The 21,012-nt window shown below is 37.7% G+C and overlaps 1 protein-coding gene across 12 annotated transcripts in view; it reads left to right on the forward strand.

The window, feature by feature from the left end:
- STAU2 (staufen double-stranded RNA binding protein 2) overlaps nucleotides 1-21,012 on the forward strand; it is a 175,771-nt gene that overhangs the window by 68,651 nt on the left and 86,108 nt on the right. For all 12 annotated transcript variants that reach the window (XM_075141641.1, XM_075141645.1, XM_075141642.1 and 9 more), the window contains 3 exons: nucleotides 474-611; nucleotides 3,760-3,891; nucleotides 7,970-8,030. In XM_075141641.1, the coding sequence (XP_074997742.1) occupies nucleotides 474-611; nucleotides 3,760-3,891; nucleotides 7,970-8,030 (331 nt within the window). The remainder of the gene's footprint in view (nucleotides 1-473; nucleotides 612-3,759; nucleotides 3,892-7,969; nucleotides 8,031-21,012) is intronic.

Here is a 21,012-nt window from a genome sequence, read left to right on the forward strand (position 1 = left end):
TGAGAGAGGCAGCTTCTGTGTTATATGGCAAATCTTTTTTGTCCCCATGTAAATCCCACCTATTCTTAGCGTACTGCATGTTCCAGCATTATAGGCAACCTATTTTAAGGGGTTAGGGGGAAGGGTCATAGAAACAGGGCAGTGAAATATAACTGATTGATGAATCTGCTAATTTTCATCCATCCCCATAGGACCTCCCTAGATAGATGAGGGTATTAGTAGCTTATAGATGCTAGGAATGCACACTACCTGCAACAGTGGCAGACAATAGGTGCATATTATTTGACGCAGTTTTGAGCTTGAGGATTCTTATCTTCTGTGTCATGATCAGAAAATAGGAAGAAATTTACTTCTTATTCTCTCAAAGGGAGTATTAAAGAAGAGGTAACCCTAGCAAATTATTTATTGAAGCAGCATAATAGTTGTATGGATATATGCTGAAATAATGGTTCTTTCTTTTAAATCTGTTTTAGACTGGGCCAGAATATGGTCAAGGAATGAATCCCATCAGTCGTCTGGCTCAGATCCAACAGGCCAAAAAGGAGAAGGAGCCAGAGTATGTTCTTCTTTCAGAGAGAGGAATGCCTCGCCGTCGAGAGTTTGTTATGCAGGTATTATCTGCTGTCACGTTAGAGATAATGCCCTTGTTATGTTATATTATGTTCAAACTCAAGCAAAATGGGGGCATGATATGGAGTGGATCCCTCTGTGTTTAGCTCTTTGCTTTACGGTCAGTTATACAAGAAGAGTATGAAATACAGTATCAGAAAGCCAGTTTGAACTTCCTTCTTTCTCCTGCTGAAACAAATGGCAATTATGTTATGTGCCTTCTAGATGCTTTTCTTGTAGTGATTTTGCATTTTTTATACTCTTCTTATTTTTATTTCATCTCATGGTTTCTGTCTTTATCCCTGATGGTTCATGATTTATGTCTTTTTGAAAAATTTTTTTTTTTTTTTGCTATTTTTGGTCAGAGGATTGCAATACAAACAAGTATTTTGAAATATGGATATGAATATCTCCATATTACCAAGCATTTTGGTTTAAAAAAATAGTGTTGTAAATCTTGTAAGAACTCTTTTCAGATTTTCAGTTTCTTTGTGGCTTTCTTCATATCTGAAATACCACAAAAAAAACCTTCCATCATGTGTTTTAGCCTGTCCAGTTAAAGGCTCTGGACCTAATACAGAAACAGTAGATCATTAAGGTTTCTTTAATTTTTAAATTAAGAACATCCACAAAGATTTAATATAACTGTGATATTTTGTTAGATAGCACAACAGCAGGTTAAGAAAGATTAGGAACAGGAAGGAATTTTTTTCTCTTGAGTTTTCACTCAGGGGTGATTTTGTGCCGGAACAATTCAGAACAGCATACCTGAACATGTTCTGACTTGTTGTCTACAAACTACACCCAAATGTCACTTCTGATCACAAGCAGAATTTATGACGTTCCAGCACTTCCTCCTCCCGAAAATTAGTTATGTTTTCACTTAAATCTTTAAGTCCCTCCTTCATGTCAATCAAGATAGGCTAGCAATCTTCATTTCCTCGGACCTCAGTGGTCTTTCTTGATGATTTATTATTTTTCTCTCCAAAGCAAAAGAAGATACTAGGTTCCTTTTGTTGCAGAATCTGATTTATGAGTATAAACTTGGATTTCCAACTTTTTATGCTAGGTGAAAGTATTTGAAAAAGAGTGATCCTGTCCCTTGCGCAGACCCCCGTGGGAGTGTCCACAGTTAGAGATGGTTGTGTGAGGCGTCAGAAGAGGACTGTATAACGCGGTCTGGTATTAGAAAGATGGGCTGCGAATTTGGTTTTCCATTGGAGGAGTCTCAATAATGGCAAAATCTTTGGTTTGAATAAAAAAGAACATCTTAAAAGCAGTGAATACATAGAAGATTCCCTTGTCTAAGACGACTTGTGAAAGAAAGAGTCAAAGAAATTCCATAGAGCAGTTGCTTTATTATGTATACTGTTAAACACCGTAGCCCCATTTTTACTCTTTTGTGATATTTTCACACTAAAATCATGCTGCTGTTTCTCCCACCTTCAGGAAGTCTCAGTGGGTTCATTATGACATGCAAAAAACCTTATCAGAATAAAAAACCTCTGTATAAACTACTTAAACAACGTTTTCATTTAATTTAATTGAATGTGGAAGTAAAATATCCAGAGATAATATGTTCATTTTTATCTGTCACACAAAGAGCAAGTTTAGATGTGATGAAATGGATCCAATTACTTGTTCTGACCACTAGATAAACAGAAGAAAACCTCTGATGACATTAGTTGGTGTTCTGTTCCCAAAGTTAATTTCAGAAAGCTCTTTCTCTTTGTAGTCAGACCTTTAATCCTTGATAGAGGTTATAATAATAGCTAAACCAGTTTTACAGGTCTGAGAAATAGCAGCACATTGATTTATTGTGAGCTATGCTATAAATTATCATTTTGTCTTGTCCCATTAAAGTCCCTCAATTTTATTGCATATAAACTTGTAGCAGATTGGCTATTTTCTAATTGTGATTGCAAAACTGCATAGAAGATAAGGGTTTTATTTCAAGATTATTAATATTTCTGTCTTAGGTAGCCAAATCTTTTTGTTTAATTATGTATGTACTTTGAAGGGATATTCATGATCATTATTATTTATTTGCAACCTCTTCTCTGTATTTAGAATTAATAGGTATTTGAGTAAAGGAAAATTAAAACTTTTAGGGAAATATATACATGATAATTTGAGGAAAGTGAATAATTATTGAATAACTAATTGAATAAATTACTAAATAACATTTATTATTTATTTAACAATTATATGCCTGTTTTTACAATTTTTTTAAAGCTCCTTCCTTTGACCTCTAAGGTTCCTTTTATTCAGATCACCTTGGCTCTTTTATTATTTTTATTTTATTTTGGTTTCCTTTTTTTAACGCACTTTTGAAACCATACACTATTTTAAGAGAAAATTTGGCAAATAAAATGGCTTAATGGACAGAGTGAAATATAGCTATCAAAGAGGTATGAATATTGCATAAGTGAATAGCAATGACAGTGCTGATATCACAAACCAGACACATACAGCTTCAGGAGTTTAAGAATAGTACCAAAGCCAAGGAATAAGTTAAAGCTTTACTCTTTGTGGATATCCATTGTCTATAATTTGTCTTTATTTTGAGGTTTTAATTTCTCCTAGTTTTATGAAAGGCATCTTGTTTGTCAGAAACCCTTTGTGCAGTACAGACCACAGGTCCAACGAGAAGCCTTCTTTCCAAAGACTGTTTTGATAAAACCTTGTCAGGCATAAGTGCGGAGGAAGAACGCAGCCCCAGCCCCTGTGTTCCTTGGAAAGCGACAAAGTGGGGGGAATGTGAACATGGTTTTCATCTTTCTTTAGGAACCACTCTCATTTAAATCTCCAGGTTATTGTTTGTCTCTCCGTTGTTCTGGATACTGTCCTGATGATGCTGGGGAGCTGCTGCAGGCAAGACTCCTACAAGGACGAGGCAGTCCAGATCCTGTAGTGCTTCCCGCGTTAAGAAAAAGGGAGGAGGAAGAGTGGGGGAGATGTTCAGCAGGGAGAATGGGGTTGGCACAGAGGCTGGTGGAAGAGAGAGACAACTGTGTGTGCACGGAGATAGAGAAAAATGTAGCTCTTTGGTACGAGTTTGGGGACCTTCTGAAAAATCTAAACAAGCTCCTCTGTGTGAAGCAGTATTGTAGTCCCTTTCTGCTTTATGATCAATGTTTTCTTTTTAAGGTAAAAGTAGGCAATGAGATTACTACTGGAACAGGCCCAAACAAGAAAATAGCTAAAAGAAATGCAGCAGAAGCAATGTTGCTACAGTTGGGTTACAAAGCCTCTACTCCTCTTCAAGACCAGCCAGAAAAGGTGAGAACGAATTGTTATGATGCCCACATTTTACCCTTGTCTAGATTTCTTAGCTGTATCAGCCAATCACTTAGTAATAACAGAAGCTTAAACTTGTGCCCCCCCGTTTTAGGAGGTTGCTTGTCAGAGATCAGCCTTCGTTTAACTACAGCTCTATAGCTACAGTTCAGTAGTAAGTGCAGCCTCTCCTCCTGTAAGAGTAATTAAGAAGTGAAATGTAGTTCCAGAGGATATTGTGTGTGTACAAAAGTGTACATGTAATGTGTGCACCTATTTCTACTTACAAATCAGGACGAACGTGCCTCTTGCTTTTGTTCCATTTTAGGCATCCATGAGAGGACTGAGAGGAGTGATGTTATTAATTTTCATACATGAAGTAGTCATTGTAGTCAATGTTTGTCTTCCCATTGCGTATGCACTAAAAGCATTCCAGAAAAATAATGGCCTTTTCAGGTTTGATGACTGAGAAAGAAAATGTGTGTCATTTTTTTTTTTTGTGGAGAAGGAATTACGTTTTAAATTTGTATGTGTTGCAGGTATGTATTTCCATGTTAGTGATTTGCAACTTAGCACTCCTCTCCTGTCTTGAGTTTATTGATGGAAGGTTTTTTAACCAAAATTGGGTGTTAAGGTTTTGCCTTTTGTATCCTGAAAAGATATTTGGTAAGGTATTTGGCTAAGCTGTGGACTCTGAACAGCTGCTGTTTTATGCAGAGTCACTGCATGTATGTATTTTAATCATGGCTTAAACGTTTGCTGTGGCTGCACTAGCTAGCTCGGGTCAACAGAATGTTCTGCTGGGCTTTTCTAAGGACCACATGATAAATCTGAATGTAATATATGTCTATATATCTCTTCTGAAACACCCTTTCTTTTTCTTAAAAAAAAAAAAACAACATATATATAGGAAGATACTCTGTTCTGTACGTTCTTTACTCCTTGCCAGGAAAAGATAAATGCCATACTGGTTACTTGGCTCCACCTCCTTCTGTTTCTCTCTCCTCTGAGAGGAGCAGCGCCATGTATGCTATTCACACTCACCTTCACTACGTTCTTCACTATATATCTTAGTCATATACAAGTGCTCAGTACTCTAAATAGAGTACTTGGAGGCTAGATGGTGTTCCTAGTGAGAACACACTGTGGAGTCATAGCCATTTTAGAAAAGGCTTATGACAGAGTCAAATGATAATTCATTTTCACCAGAATGCTGAGACTTTTCAGCTGTAGAAGATATTTTCTACCAGTTTCAACCTTTTCTTCGCTGCCAATTTAGCTAAAGGGCTTTTTCAAAAACAAAGCAAAACAGAAAAGTCAACTTTTTTTTCTAATGGGAAAACATAGGTTTTCATTCTATGATTTCAAATTGGCTGAACTATTTTTACGCAGTAATTTTCAGAGATAAAGCCTGAAAAAATTCAGCCCACAACATAGTTGCTTTGGAGAGCTCTATAAAGTGGAAACTTGTGGTTACATTGAAATCCTTAAAAAAAATTGAGTGGCTAAAACGAGGCTCTGCTGCTTTGTTTCCCTACGTTTATTAAACTATTGCTTACAAGTGCATTGTCTTTAAAAAAACAGGTTTAATTACGTACTTGCAGATGTAGGTATCTTAGAATTGATAGACTAGCATACAATGGCCTAATATTATTCTGAAGACAATGAGCAAACATGATACTGTATCCAAAAAATGTGAACTACTCAAATTTTATGTAGTGGGAGTATTCAAGATCATAGAACGAAGTTTTTATAGCTTTGTTGGGGTTAAGGACATAAAATATCTAGAACATCTGGCTTTATCTTCTGCATATAACAGACTGAACATATTTAAAGCAGATACACAAGTTAGTTTGTGTAGATGAAAGTATTTTAATTCTCAAACTAAACTGTGCTGGAGAAGAGGGAAAATAGCCCTTACATCTCTACCAATTTGAGCATTGCAAAATTCCTTCAATATAAATTGCACAATAAACATGTACCATTAGAAGACACTTGTTTCTCTCTTTGAATCCAAATTGGGGCCCAATGTAGATTAGCTGACATATCAGGTTGGCATCTAAATGGACAATTTTCACTTGTGTTGTTTTTGATACTTTTAAAAAAGGCAACTTCTCTTTCCCCTGCCCCCCTCTTCCCTGAATCCTTTCATCCGCTTTCTCCTCCCTTAAAAAAAAAAAAAAACAGCAAATTCAGTGTTTTTTCCTTAACCCCAGTACATAAAATGTGACTGTATTCATTGTATTAATGAAGACCTAAGAGTGTTACAAGAGCCATGCATGGTGCTGATGGCAGTACAGGTAAACAGGTAATCAAGGTAATGTAAAAAAGTAAAGGCTCTACTCTTTTCTGAGGTAATCTGATTCGTGGAAGAAATCAGTAATGGTTGTGCAGAGTCCTGAGGAGAGCAATTTGAAAGTGCCCTGGGAGACTTTTTGCAGCTATCAGAATTTTAGCTCTATGGATGAGAATGGATAGTTGTAATGTCTTCATTTTTTCATGTTTCCATCTTTTCATTTCTTCTTGCCACTTTTATTGTCTTTGAGAGAAGAAAACCAGAGACGATTTCATGCATGTGAGACAGCAGCACTAAGGATAACTTACTGATAGGTGAATTCTTGTTAAATTCCCCATCATGATCAAGTTAATAAACAGTAAAAAGAGAGGAATGAGGAGAGTTGGAAATGTTCTCATATTGTAGCAGTGTGCTCGTGCTGATTTTCCTATCATGTTATGAATGCACAGTATGTATTCCTGACAAAACCATGCTGTTGTAACAGACAGCAGTAAATACAAACATATTTATAGATTTCATATTGCTTATTCATTTGAAAAACTGTTGTCTTCCATGTTTTCCAATATACATATTATCTGCTTCATAATACAAATAAAAGGAGTTATGTGAAACTAAAGTGCATGGAGGTGGGTGACCAGTTTGAGAGCCAGCTCTAATACCTATCTTCCCTTTCCACAAAGTATTTCCCATTTTTATTGCACGTTGCCTAGGCTGTCAGCACATTGGGGTGTACATGATGAGGAAAGGCAGGGAAACAATCATTGGAATAGCTGCTTTGCATAGTGAGCTCTTCCCTTCTCTTTCCCAAGGAAAACATATCATCTAGTAGTCTGCATTACAACATGATAGTAATCTAAACAGCCTTAACGCAACCTCAGAGATGCAGAGGCAGATTTCAGCCAGCTGATCCTCCTTCGCGTCTCTTCTGCTCTCCAATCAACTCTGTCTTCCAGAGCAAATGATTGCAACTTTGTCACGGCATATAGACTGCTTTGCTGCGAGGTTTTCTGTTTGCATACGAAATCCCAGTGAAATCTGAAAGGGATCATTTGTTTCACATTCATCGAGCTGGTTGTCAATAGCTCCTAGTTCATGAGGAAACTTGGACTTGTTTATCCACTTTTACATGTAAATCTAGAACGCTGCCATCTTATTTACAGTGTAGACTTCAGGAGTGGCCTTATTTTGAACTTCTATGTTAATTGCTTCCCTTTTCTGTATCAGAGTGATATCCAGTGTTAAACATAATAAAATTAATTTGAACACAATTAGCTTCCTCAAAAAAAGTCTATATATTAAAATAATGGAAAATTGCAAGCTTTTTTGGCTTCCACTTCAGTAATTAAATGGATTCCTAGCAAGTAAATATTTTTAAATTACACCCAAAGTACTTTGTAGTGTTTATGCATTCTTTCATAGGCAGATATTAGGATCTTCTTGTTTTAGAATGTAATTTCTCTGTTGTCTGTGTACGTTTTTGGTTGAGAGCTGCTTAAAACATTTGATTTTAAGTCTGATTTGGTAACATTGAGTTGAGCCTAATCCTTGGGGGAACATTTATATTTCAGTGTTAGGCAATAATTGTTAATGTTTATTTATGAAGGCTACATTCCTCAAATAACCTATTTTAGACAAAAATTAAGATATGTTAGCAAAGTTTTGTGAGCAGATGTGGCAATCCCAAGTCATCCTTTTTAGAATCTTTCAACTAAATTTATAAACATGAATGTTCTGTTTAAGGAATAATTTGCCCTTTACTTATTTGTCTTTTTCTACCTGTTTCAGCTTGGAGAAAACAAGAGTTGGAATGGCCAGAATGTTGGGTTTCCTGAGCCAACAAGTACCAGTAAGTATTGCTTTCTAAATTTATATTTATACTTACTTCTCCTTGTCTCTGTAGAATTTGGATTATTCGAGATAATTGAAATGCTTACTGTAAATATTTTAGAGTTTTTATTGCAACTAGATGAATTAACTCTTGAGTGTCCGCTGTGTGAGTATAGGTATGAATGAGCGCAGGAACAAGGAGATTTTTATTTACTCATTGAATCATTGAATCCTTCAGGTTATAGGGGATTTTAGGAGGTCATCTAAACTGCCTGCTCAAAGCAGCGTCAGTACAGAGTTCACACAGGGTTGGTTATGTCTTTTTTTCCAGTTCTCCAAGGACGGAGATTCCATAGCTTCTCTGGGCAGCCTGTTCCAATGCTTAATTATCTTCACATTCAATTTTTTTCCTTTTACCCCAGTCGGAACATCTCCTGTTTGTTTATGGCTATCATCTCCTGTTTTTCTGCTACGTACCTCAGTAATGTGCCTGGCTCCATCTTTTTGTCAACCTCTTCTTAAGTATTGGAAGGCCGCTATTAGGTCCCCCAAAGCCTACCACTGTCCTCTAAGCGTGATCATCCAAACAGATTTTCATCATCTAGTAATTCATCTACCTAGACTCTTAATATCATAGCTTGGATACAAGGATGCTGTGGGAGACATGATGTCAAGAGCCTTGCTAAAGCCAAGGTAAATGACATTCACTGCTCTCCATTCATAAATCCAGTCATTTTATCATAAAAGGCAATCAGGTTGTTGAGGCTGTTTTTATCCTTGTGTTGTTCCCAATGGCTTTTTTCCTCCTCTGTGTGCCCACAAATGGCTGTAAGAGGACTTACTGCATGATTTTCCCAGGGACTGAAGTGAGGCTGACCAGCCTGCCTTTTTTGATGATGATAATGCCTTTTTCCAGACATTGGAGACCTCTCCTGATCTCCATGACTTTTTGAAGATAATAGAGAGTGACCTCACAGTTTCATAAGCCGGTTGACTCAGAACGCTAAGATACATCCCATTTGGTCCAATGGACTTGTATGGGCTGAAAATGTCTCAAGAGATCTCTGACTCTGATCAGGTTCCGCTACTGGTAGTTTCTCTCTTCCTTGAGCTGTGTCTATAGACACAAAGGCCTGAGAGACCTTGCTGGTGAAGACCAACTTCAGTTGCACTGTAATAGGTAATGAATAGGACAGACCTTTGTGACTTTATAACTAGTTTTTTGCTGTTTGGAGTGGTAAAGATAATATAAATAGTACTTCCTTCACTTCTCCATAAGCCCTGGATTCTTCTCTAGAACTGTATTGAGTTTTGAACTTCTTAAGATTCCTAAATATTATCTCCCTCAACTAAGGATTGTACTAGAGACAGACACACACATGAGCTACCTTCTATTTTTTGCCTAAGATCATGTTTGAAGGACATGGTCCTAAAAGCAGGTTTTAAGGGGGTTCAGTAGTGTCCAGTATATATGGGGTCTTCCCAGTCACCAGACATAGGGAATAATTTGTGCTTCAACTTACACAAAAGTTTGCTACTATTTAAAGCGATCTTGGATTCAGCACATGCCATTGTGTTTCCCTGAAGGGAAGGATTCTGCAGGATCTAAGATTTCTTATTAATTGCTTCCTTCCAGCCCTATCATCAATCCCCATCAATACTTCTAGATAATTTCTGTTTGCATTTTCAGAATCTCTAAGAACATGGCCTGTGAAACATCTTCAAACGTTAACATCTTCAAATGTTAACATACTGGAGTTGGAGACAGGAGAATAAGACCTCCAGCTTTTCTCTCCTATCCTTGCAGTGTCTTGTAGCAAAGATTTATAGATGACATTACAACCACCTACTACACCAAAAGAAAAAACAATCCCTTTCCCAGGCTTCATCTTTGCAAGCAAGAAAACTTTGGCAGTCATACATGTAAATCCAAATCTAGAAGGCGAACACAAAAGCAAACTCACTCAACAGGAGACAAGATCAATAAAAATTATATTTTAAACCTGTGCTGACCAAAGAACTTGTTTTTCACAGATTGACCTGCTCACAGACCTTTTTGCAGCCACAGGCCATGGTACAGAAACAGGTTTTCGTTCTGGGATGCTTTTCTAATGCATGAAAGACATTTCTAGATGCCTTCATTTCCATTCTTCTGATCTCCAAGTAAATTGAAATCAAAGGAGATGTAGCTATGACGTCAATAGACGTAGAGCATTTATTTCTGACAGTGATGTTTGGAGTCCACTGGGCTTAATCCCTTAACTCCTTTTTTGAGGATTCCAATTTAGAGGCAACGTTAATAATAATCAGCTGATTAAAGTGTATCCTTTTTTATTTCAGAGGGACTGTGCTATTCTTTTGCGAAATAGGAAGGGTTTGAACCCAAAATGCTATCAACAGGCATATATTTTTTTTACTGATTTTTTTAACTCTTCACCTCATAAAGGGCCTTTCTCTTCTAGGGAATTTTCTTCAAAATATACAGCTTAACTGTGATTTCCATGTAAAGGCATAAGAGGAGAATGAATCTGTTACAGTTATGTAGAGGACAGACCAGTCTTTCTTCACCTTACAGTCTCATCCAGGATTCATGGAAGACCTAGAAATGCATTTTTCTTCCTTAAATGTGTTAATGTGATATCACCTCTGGCTGAATGAATTGCTAATAGGTCTTCTTTTTGAGTTTCTCATTAAAACCTCTCTTGGTATTTCTAAACTAAAATGGCCTTTCTGATAGAATTATGAATCTGCTGTATCGATTAGCACTCTATTAAAGTATATTTTTGTATAGAAGACCACTGTAGTAGTTGCTGTACTGTAGATCTTTCAACGTATAAATATCACACCATTTATTTGTAATGTATAGGAAAGAACCACAGATCTCTGGATAAAAAAATGTATAGAACATTTTTGTATGTTCTTTAGGTAACCAGTAAGTTCAGTTGATAACTTCCTACTGAATGGCTCTGTGAAGAGGCCTCTTTTTCAGGACGTGACTGAGGTCAGGGGATTGCCGCATTTGGAGAAGATGTATGCAGTTATCACTTCATATTTCTCACCAGTTTTCCATAGACATGATTACTTGTTGAAATGCTGTGCTAGTATTTAGTAGGGGGATGGTCTACCTTACTTATTTTAAGTTTACCTATAAGCACTTCGCCTGCTCTGCTTCTGGTAGTATATTATGTGTTAGTTTCCCACACAGGGAATGCATAAAAAAATCCTGAAGAACTAGTAGTATTAAGAATTTTCCCTGTGCACACCCGTTGATCTTCCCCTAAGCCCCAGAGTCCAAGATAACTTCAGAGCTTTATAGTCAAGGAGAACTGAGGAAATTTGAAGTGTCTTCTCCTTTTGAATAAAAGAAATCACTTGCATGCATGATCTCTCATGCACGTGTGAAGTGCAGGGGTTTTTTAAGGCAGTTCCAAATAAGTTCTACTGCTTGAGATCAAAAATGTCACATCCTTTCAGGTATGAATATGTTAGTTTATATTTCAGAACAACAGTTGTTGGTAGGTGAATCTACTCTTGCAGTGTTATCATTATTGTAGGAAGTTTTAAAGAGGGCAAATGGAGCAGCTTCCTCCCTTCTATATCCTTGCTTACAAGACAAATGTACACTTTGCATTTGTTGATACCCTAAAACCTAACTTTCAGTGGTCTTGAAAATCCGAGGCTCTGAGATTGCTACATCTACAATTTGGCAGCTCTTACTCAGATTTCCAGTAATTTTATTCCAGGAAAACAATTTTGTCCTGTTAGGACAACGTATTGTGCATCACTTTCCTTTTGCAGGCAGATACTCTTTCTTTGTGTGCATAATGCACTGTGTTTCCATCTGAAACTGTGTGAAATAAAACTGGAATAGTAAAATGAAGTTGTATACTTTAGTACAACTAAACCAAAAATCATAACAGTTATATATTTTAGTACAGTTGAAGAACAGATTTCATTGTACCCTTATTATGTAGTTTGTTTTTGCTGAGAAATACCCTACAGTCCGTATTCTCCTACATACTCGCTCAATGCATTTTTAATATTCCCTATTAAATATCCTTGAAAATTAACTTCTCCTGTTTCCCTCTGTCATGTAAGTTTCCCTCAGTAAGTTTGCAGACGACACCAAGTTGGGCGGGAGTGTTGATCTGCTGGAGGGTAGGAAGGCTCTGCAGAGGGACCTGGACAGGCTGGATCGATGGGCTGAGGCCAACTGTATGAGGTTCAACAAGGCCAAGTGCCGGGTCCTGCACTTCGGCCACAACAACCCCAGGCAACGCTACAGGCTTGGGGAAGAGTGGCTGGAAAGCTGCCCAGAGGAAAAGGACCTGGGGGTGCTGGTTGACAGCCGGCTGAACATGAGCCGGCAGTGTGCTCAGGCGGCCAAGAAGGCCAACGGCATCCTGGCCTGTATCAGAAATAGTGTGGCCATCAGGAGCAGGGAGGTGATCGTGCCCCTGTACTCGGCACTGGTGAGGCCGCACCTCGAATACTGTGTTCAGTTTTGGGCCCCTCACTACAAGAAAGACATGGAGGTGCTGGAGCGCGTCCAGAGGAGGGCAACGAAGCTGGTGAAGGGCCTGGAGCACAAGTCTTATGAGGAGCGGCTGAGGGAACTGGGGTTGTTTAGCCTGGAGAAGAGGAGGCTGAGGGGAGACCTCATCGCGCTCTACAACTACCTGAAAGGAGGTTGTAGCGAGGTGGGTGTTGGTCTCTTCTCCCAAGTAACTAGCGATAGGACAAGAGGAAATGGCTTCAAGTTGCGCCAAGGGAGGTTTAGATTGGACATTAGGAAAAATTTCTTTACTGAAAGAGTGGTCAGGCCTTGGAACAGGCTGCCCAGGGAAGTGGTGGAGTCACCATCCCTGGACGTATTTAAAAGACGTGTAGATGAGGCCCTTAGGGACATGGTGTAGTGGGCATGGTGGTGTTGGGTTGACGGTTGGACACGATGATCTTAGAGGTCTTTTCCAACCTTAATGATTCTATGATTCTATGATTCTATGTTACTTTTGCAGCTATCCTTGCAGCAAACTTCGCTTCTGTTCCTCCTACTCCCTGGCAAAGCTTCTTCCCACAGGTTTACTTCTTTACCTTTCCTCTTCTTTTCACAATCTTAAAGATGAAACAAGAAGCTATTTGTTTCTTGATTTGGGATATCTTAGGCATTTTTCACACATGAAATAACAAGAACGTCGAGTGAGTTTTTTTCCCTGAGATGCTGTGGGCTGACCACAAGCATTTGCAGCCCATACAGGAGATGTTTACTGTCAACAGGATGCTGGTTTATCTCTCTGGATTTGACTTAAGAAGTTATCAACAAAAACAAAACATGTAACAAATAAACAATCCTAATGCAAAGTGCATTTTCTTGGGAACGTATTTTGGTTTTATATTTCTAGATGGGGTAATCACAAACATCATACAGTATATGTTCTAGGAGAAGCTGTAGATGAGCTATGAAGAACACAAATATGTAAAAACAAAAGCAAAAAGTAACAGTGTTTCTATATATTATAATTCTAACAAGGAAAAAATGACCCCACCTGTTTTTATATGTTCCCCACCTTCAATTTTGCATAGTATAGTTTTCCTTTATCTATTTCCAGCAATTTTGGGAGTCACAAAGTAAGTATTGAAAAACTAATCCTGAAAAAATACTGAGAGCAATCCTACCTCTCTGTAAAGGACAGATTCTTTGTTTTTCTTGCCTAACATTTTATTACTAGGGATTTGTGCATGACTTTACAGTCTTTGTTCTTCAGAGTACATCTGCTCCTGCTGTTTGTTCACCACCTGAAATCATAATCATTTGTTTGTGACATCACAATTAGTTACTGTGAAGATGATTAGATCGTCACCAACAGATGATTATGATTTCAGATGGTAAATGAGCAGCAGGAGCAGATGATCTCCTAAGGAACAAACATACTTGATCTCATGCAATTGTTCTCAGTAAAAAAAAAAACAATGAGAAAAAAGCAAATAGATATTCAGAAGAGTTTCTTAAATCTGTGATGACGAAATTTGAGCATTTTTCCATGAATAACATGTATTTTAGTATTTTTTAAAATCTACTTAAATAATAAGAGATTAAGAATATAAGAAATATAAAAAATATGAAAATATATGGTGTTATTGTAAGCCCTAACTGTATGATTACATTCAAACTCTTACTTCGATGTTTCTTTACCAGTTTTTTGGGAGAAAATAAATGCAAAATAAATCATGTATTTATGAAATTTTGCATACTAATACATCTTCACTTTGGAGGAAACAAAATTTGTGTGAGCTTTATAGTTCTGGCCTTCACTAGTTTTTATAAAGACTCTTTTTTATAGTCCTCTATGTGTTTATTTTTCAACTGGGGATTTTGGTGAAGACTTCCAGTAGATAATTTAATACCCCTGTATTTCTATGAACAATAACTGAAGTCTACAGTATGGGAATAAAGTTTTTGTTTTGTATTTCAGACATTTTTAATTGGAATGTATATGTGTTGTATTTTGCTGAAATATGTAATTCTTTCGGGTGTATTTCAAAGATGAGTTGCAGTGGATTGTATGCATTTTTGCTCACTAAGTACTGCTGTTTCATTGGACTTCACTTTTGAATTGCTTCCAAACTTACTAAACTTCGTCAATTATAATACACTCTTGCTAGGAGTTGGATTGATACATCACTAACCATTTGTTGAATTATTTGTCATTCTGAATAGAAACCACACTAAGAGGGGTTGACAACACCACTTATTTGATGAAGCACGGGCCACAGAACAGTAGTTTTCCATCTGTTTGGTTTGGGTTTTTTTGTTTTGTGTTGTGGGTTTTTTTAGCAAACATACTGTCAGGTGAACATTATACCATCACTGTGTGTTTCAGGGAGCAGTTCAATCAGCAGAGCCACTTGTCTACACTCTGTATGTCTCGCAACCTTGGCTAAAGTCTCTTAGAGCAGTTGGTTATGTTTAAATAACACCTTGCTTCTGTAGCTGCTGAGTTGATGTGCTAATTTGCTAATTTTTTAAAAAAAAAGAATTCATCCCATCTTCTAGCAAGGGTCTGAGATAACTAGATTTTCTTTCTAACTGAAGACATAGGAAAATTAAATTTAGAAGCAGAGGAGATTTGTCTAATTTTGTTTCTTCCGTGAGTTATTGAAGCTAGGAAATCTAGGCTGTATTTGGCATTATTAATAATTAATGTGTTATTTTTCAGTGTCATCTAGCAATGAGAATGAGATAATGATTTATCCAGAATAATACCAATTAAATACAACTTGCATATATTTTTGAAACAGTGGAAAAAAACTTCTAAAACACCTAATATTAAAAACCACCTCATATTAACAAAACAGGAAAGGGAGTGTGATTGTTTTTTCCTTGCTGTTTTGAGAACTAGTGGCAAGATCCCAATTAGCATTTTTGTGTGTAAGTGGGATTTGGGCACAACTCAGGTGTACAAGACCACAACTGAAATTAGTCCTCCTCCTTTCCCCATCTTTCCCCTTTTGAGATGCTCGGTTAGGTGCTTAAAGTACTACAAGTTTCGCATCTTCAGATGTGATGCTTTCTTTGCTGAGTTTAGAGTACAATGCGTATTTCTAAAGTACCTAGTGTTTAAACAGGTGGCCAGAAAGTTGGGAGACTTAGATTTAGTTTCCTTCTTCACTCATGGGGTGCAGAGTAATCTGGATAATGGCAGCCGCCTTTTGGAGATGTGTATCTAATATCATTACGATTTGCAGACAGAACATAAAAAATCAGCTGCTGTCAAAATGCAAGAAATCCACAGAAAAGGAGTGATCTAAAGGAATCATGACTTTGTAGTCTGTTGTCGTGGTTTAACCTGGCAGCAGCCAAATACCACGCAGCCGCTCGCTCACCCCCCCCGCCGGGTGGGATGGGGGAGAGAATCAGAAGGGTAAAAGTGAGAAAAACTCGTGGGTTGAGATAAAGACAGTTTAATAGGGAAAGCAAAAGCCGCGCACGCAAGCAAAGCAAAACAAGGGATTCATTCACTACTTCCCATCGGCAGGCAGGTGTTCAGCCATCTCCAGGAAAGCAGGGCTCCATCACGCGTAACGGTTACTTGGGAAGACACACGCCATCGCTCCGAACGCCCCCCCCTCCTTCTTCACCCAGCCTTATATGCTGAGCATGATGTCATATGGTATGGAATAGCCTATTGGCCAGCTGGGCCAGCCGCCCTGGCCACACTCCCTCCCAGCCCCCTGCACATCTGGCAGGGCATGGGAAGATGAAAAGTCCTTGACTAGCGTAAACAATACCTAGCAACAACCAAAACATCAGTGTATCATCAACATTATTCTCACACTACATCCAAAACACAGCACTATACCAGTTAATAGGAAGAAAATCAACTCCATCCCAGCCAAAACCAGGACATCTGTCTTTTGATTAAAGCACTTGTGAGTGAAGGTGCAGATACGTATTCTGGTGTTCCCTGGCTGGTTTACACATACTAAATTCTGTGCGTTTTAGATATAGGTTAAAAAAAGAATGTTGCAAGCAAGCTGCTGCCTGGTTTTTGAGTAGTGTGGATTGTGCATATGTAAGAAACACACACTTGGGCTGTGAGGGTTGTGGTTTGGATGCCCTCAGGCTGAGAAGGGATCCAAGTCTTAGCTTTCTAGGAGACTGCTTAACCGTTAAGCTCTTGATGTATAAAATGTATAAAGAGGGAACAGCCACCATGACAGTAGATAGCCAGCTCTGTGGGTAGAGGTAATTTCAGAGAAATTCTCCTTTTGCTTTTCCTGGTCCCCTAAAATTCCTGTACGAATTACATTTGTTCAAGGTTGCTAGCCTATTCTTTTGAAAAAACTGCATGTGAAGTAGCAACGCAGAGCTCTTTTTTGATGTTAACTCTCAAGTTCAAATTTAATAATGTAATTCTGCAAATTATCTGCATTTGGATTTCTGTCTTCAGTCAAGCAAACGAAGCAGTATCACAATTAACCTCAATACTGTGTTTCTCTCAATACTTTCACTTTTCTGAAGTCTTTTCTCCTTTTCCTACTCCCTTCCCCCCTAACCTGGAACCCACCATGTACCTCACCCTTAGTCTAGGGTAATAATGTCCTTGAAGAATGGAATCGCTTGAACTGAGGCTTTATTGCTGTCAGAACCAAGACTTAAATTCTCCATTCTCTCCTCCATCCCTTTTCCTTTACATCAAACGTCTTATCCCTATGACTTCCACTCCCCTACCGCTTTCTCCTCCTCTGATTTCATCTTTGCTCATACCTATGCGGTGTTTGTTGATGTCCCCCTTGACCTTCTTAGCTTCAGCAACCTTTCTATCCTTGTCTAGCAGACTTGCTCATTCTTTCATCTCTTCTACGTGTGGGTCATGCCTTCACAATTCTCATTCCCATCTTAATCTGTTAATGAATAGTCTTGCCTGCACAAGTCACCTCCAGTTGCACTTAGGCACTCTCCTAATTGTTTTACCCTCTCAAAAATCATTTTCTTGCAGCTTTTACAAGCACCTTGATCTGCCAGCTCACGAGCTTGATTTGCTCCTGCTCCAAATTTGCTGATCCTCTTTACTGATAAGAATACTGTCCTTTCTTCTGCATTTAGATTGGTTCTTTTCAGAACCTGCTTTATCTTAATCTTAAGTTATCTGGTACACTGATATATTGTTGGAAACCTACGATGCAGAAATTATTGTGTAAAAATAATGGTGTAGGTGTTTTGTCTGTCTATTGGAATATTTCATAGAATATCCTGTAGAGATTTCCTACTGCAAACACTAAGTCTTTTTTTTTACCAAAATCTTACGTTCCCAAGCAGGAGTAAAGCTGTGGGAGATTTCAAAGGACTTTCCTCACATGAGTTAAACACCAAATGTTACAGAAAATGTATACAATTTAAGGCTCCTGGGATACTGCAATTTTTGGCTGTACAGAAAGTGTTCTAGTGAAATTAAGGATATCAAGACCTGACTTTGTGAAGAACTAAATAGTATTTACTTCAGTGTCACGGTTATTTTAAGGTTAAATAAACTAGTATTTTAATGAGCAACTTTATATAACATCAGTTTGTTTAAGGTCACGTAGACGAGATCTTTTGATTGAAGGACATTGTGTAATGACAAAACATTTTTTCATGTCTGAATATTGCAGTAGCTGGTGACTTAGAAATACCACAGATAGCTGTGTTAAGTAGGTAATGATTGCATCTTGGTATTTCAAGCCAAGATTGTGTGTAGACTATTACTGAGAACATAATGGTCATACTATTTGCCTATTCAATTGTTTGACTGACGTTTTCTGAGTTCCCACTGAGGTAATAAAATTTGAAAATATTCTAGTATATAAATAGGCTTTTACAGTGAGTGGAGTATAAAATGATAATTTCTTTTTATGATAATATTTATATTTTTCAGTCTTGTTATTGAAATAGTTATTTGGTTTTGTAAATTCTCTTTTTTGCTCTCAGTGGATTTGTAATGGGCCATATTCTAGGGCATGTTGAAAACCTGCCAGTTCTATGGGAGAATTGTTGCATGTGAAAGTCCTCCATGCCTCTTAAGGTTTTGTCCATTTTAACTTACGTAATAGTGAAGTCAGGATTAGATCTGGGTCTAGCTTTTCCTGCTTAATGCCTTACTTCAAGATTTTGCCACGTATTTTAAGCAGCACAATATAAGAAGGCTTTATTCAATGTGAATATAGGTAGCATAATCTGAAAGAAAGCCTTCTGATGATTATGTATCGAGTATTTTATTCAGTTCCGAAGATACTGATTATCTCTTTATGAACAATCTTTTTTTCATCCAGTGACGGGTTATTTCAAATATCAGGGTGTTAAACTTAATGTATGAGTATGTCAAATACAGAATTATATCATGGTTTACTTTGCATCATTACACAAGACATGGAGGTACTCCTTCATGCTGGTGCCCCATATCACTGGTTGTAGTGCAGGGAAGAGCATGTGCTCTTCAGGGGTGTTGGGGGAAGTCATACACCAGCTAACACTGCTTCTGACGCACCAACAAATATAGCTTTCCTGTAGGACAGGTGAGAGCCCAGGGAGAAAATCGTGGCTGTCCGAGAAAAAATAAAGTTGTGGTTTAGACTAAGTGTCCTTGAAACACAAAAAGTCAATGAGTGACCTTGAACCAGGAGAAGTCATTGAGTGAAGGCAGAGGAAGAGTATCCCTACAGTGTTGGTCATGTAGATAAGAGAGAAAATTAGCACTGATATCTATGAGCATTGACAATACAAGCCTGATTCTGTAGGTCATCTTTTGGAGTTGAATAGTAAAATCAAAATCTCAGCTTTTCATGTTTTCTGGTCTTCTTGACAGATGTAGAAAATTGAAAATGGGACACCAGTGGTACCAGTATAGACACTAATACCTGTGAGTGTGCAGGCAACACTGTCATCACTCTGAACTTTTCATAACTTAGTACCCCACTGCTGTGGGGTAACTTGTCACTGTCCTTTTATCAGCAAATTCCATTTCTGCGGAGTCGTATTACATTGAGGCTCCTTTGGTGATATTGTCGTTCTCCTTCCTCACCCCATTCCCCATGCAGAAAGTCCCTCCAATAGTTAGTTGTCTTTTCTGTGAACTCCAGAAGGATTGAAGGTCCAGACAATGGGGGACCCTTTTGTAGAAAGGTCCTCCTGTCTTCCCAGCCAAGGGGACCCTATAGAGAAAGGGTTAGGGATACAAATAACACCACTCCTGAGACTGCCTCTACTCGTGCTGCTATGAAAAGAAGTGGAATCAAAGCACTGAGATTACACTTCAAGGAGAAGGCTTGTGAAGGGTAGCTGGGCCATTTTGTATCTTAATCGTACGTTTGCCTTGAAGTCTAAACTGTTTTGCAGTTGTCTGGTACGTGACAGCAAAGGTAGACAATGGAAGATCAAGAAATTTATTCTTAGGTGAGAGACGTCTTTGGTGTGGGGTTTTGGGAGACGTCGGAAGATTGTGAGAGTCTGCTAACAATTACCGCCAAGGATGAATAAGACATGTTTTTCAAATGTTAGTGATTACATTGCGTATTTTCATATCACGTTTGCCCACAGGTTTAAATAATATAAATGGAAATTATTTTAACATGTTTCATGAATGTACCTCTAAGTTATGTCCAGCAGAAGGTGCAATGTTGTTGGTCTACATGGTAGTATTATAGATCCTGTGACTCCTAATAATTATGATGCTACCTTTGGAGTATGGTGAAGTTAGTATGGGATAAATATTTAGCAGACACAAAAATCCAATTTTTTTTTTAACTGAAAGACTAACAAAAATATGAAAATATTCACCTAGAGATGTTTTTCTGCAATGCAAAAACATGTTAGAGGATAGTATTTCTTTCTCCCACTTTTATTAAAGTGCTTGTTTGCAGACTAATTAAGGTAATTTCTGAAGAGTTCTTTTGTTCTTACACTTACTCCTCTGTTGATGTCATATCCTTGTCTTGTGATAACATCTTTACTACTGTAACTAACTGTTATATATATACACTCCTCTACAGTTCAACAGCTGAAGTAAGCAGACGACAGTGAGGAATGATATTAAAAAAATCCTCTATAGTATATTAAAAATAGATAATGAATTGCAATTAATATATGCTTGATAGAAGTTTTCAAAGAGACTAAGTTTTTATTGGCTTTTTAAAACAAGTTTGTACAAAGCTTCATGAAACATAGGCCCTGAATATAAAAAGTTAATAGCTTGCAACTATATTAATGTAATGTCTGGAATATTACATTACTTTGTTTCCAGAGATAATCAATGATGGTAATATAATATCTGCCTCTCAGAGCCAATGTATGATTTAAATTAATTATTGCTTATAAAGCACTTTGAAGTCTTTAGCAGAAAGGTGTTGCATAAGTGTAAAAGTACTATTATTAATTTAACATCACCATTAGAGTAAAGTCAGTACTTTAGGAACATTTGCTATACTCTGCTCAATATATTTTTATTCATCATATGCTGCATATTAGT

The sequence above is a fragment of the Calonectris borealis genome, chromosome 2 (assembly GCF_964195595.1).
Source record: "Calonectris borealis chromosome 2, bCalBor7.hap1.2, whole genome shotgun sequence".
Lineage (NCBI taxonomy): Eukaryota > Metazoa > Chordata > Aves > Procellariiformes > Procellariidae > Calonectris > Calonectris borealis.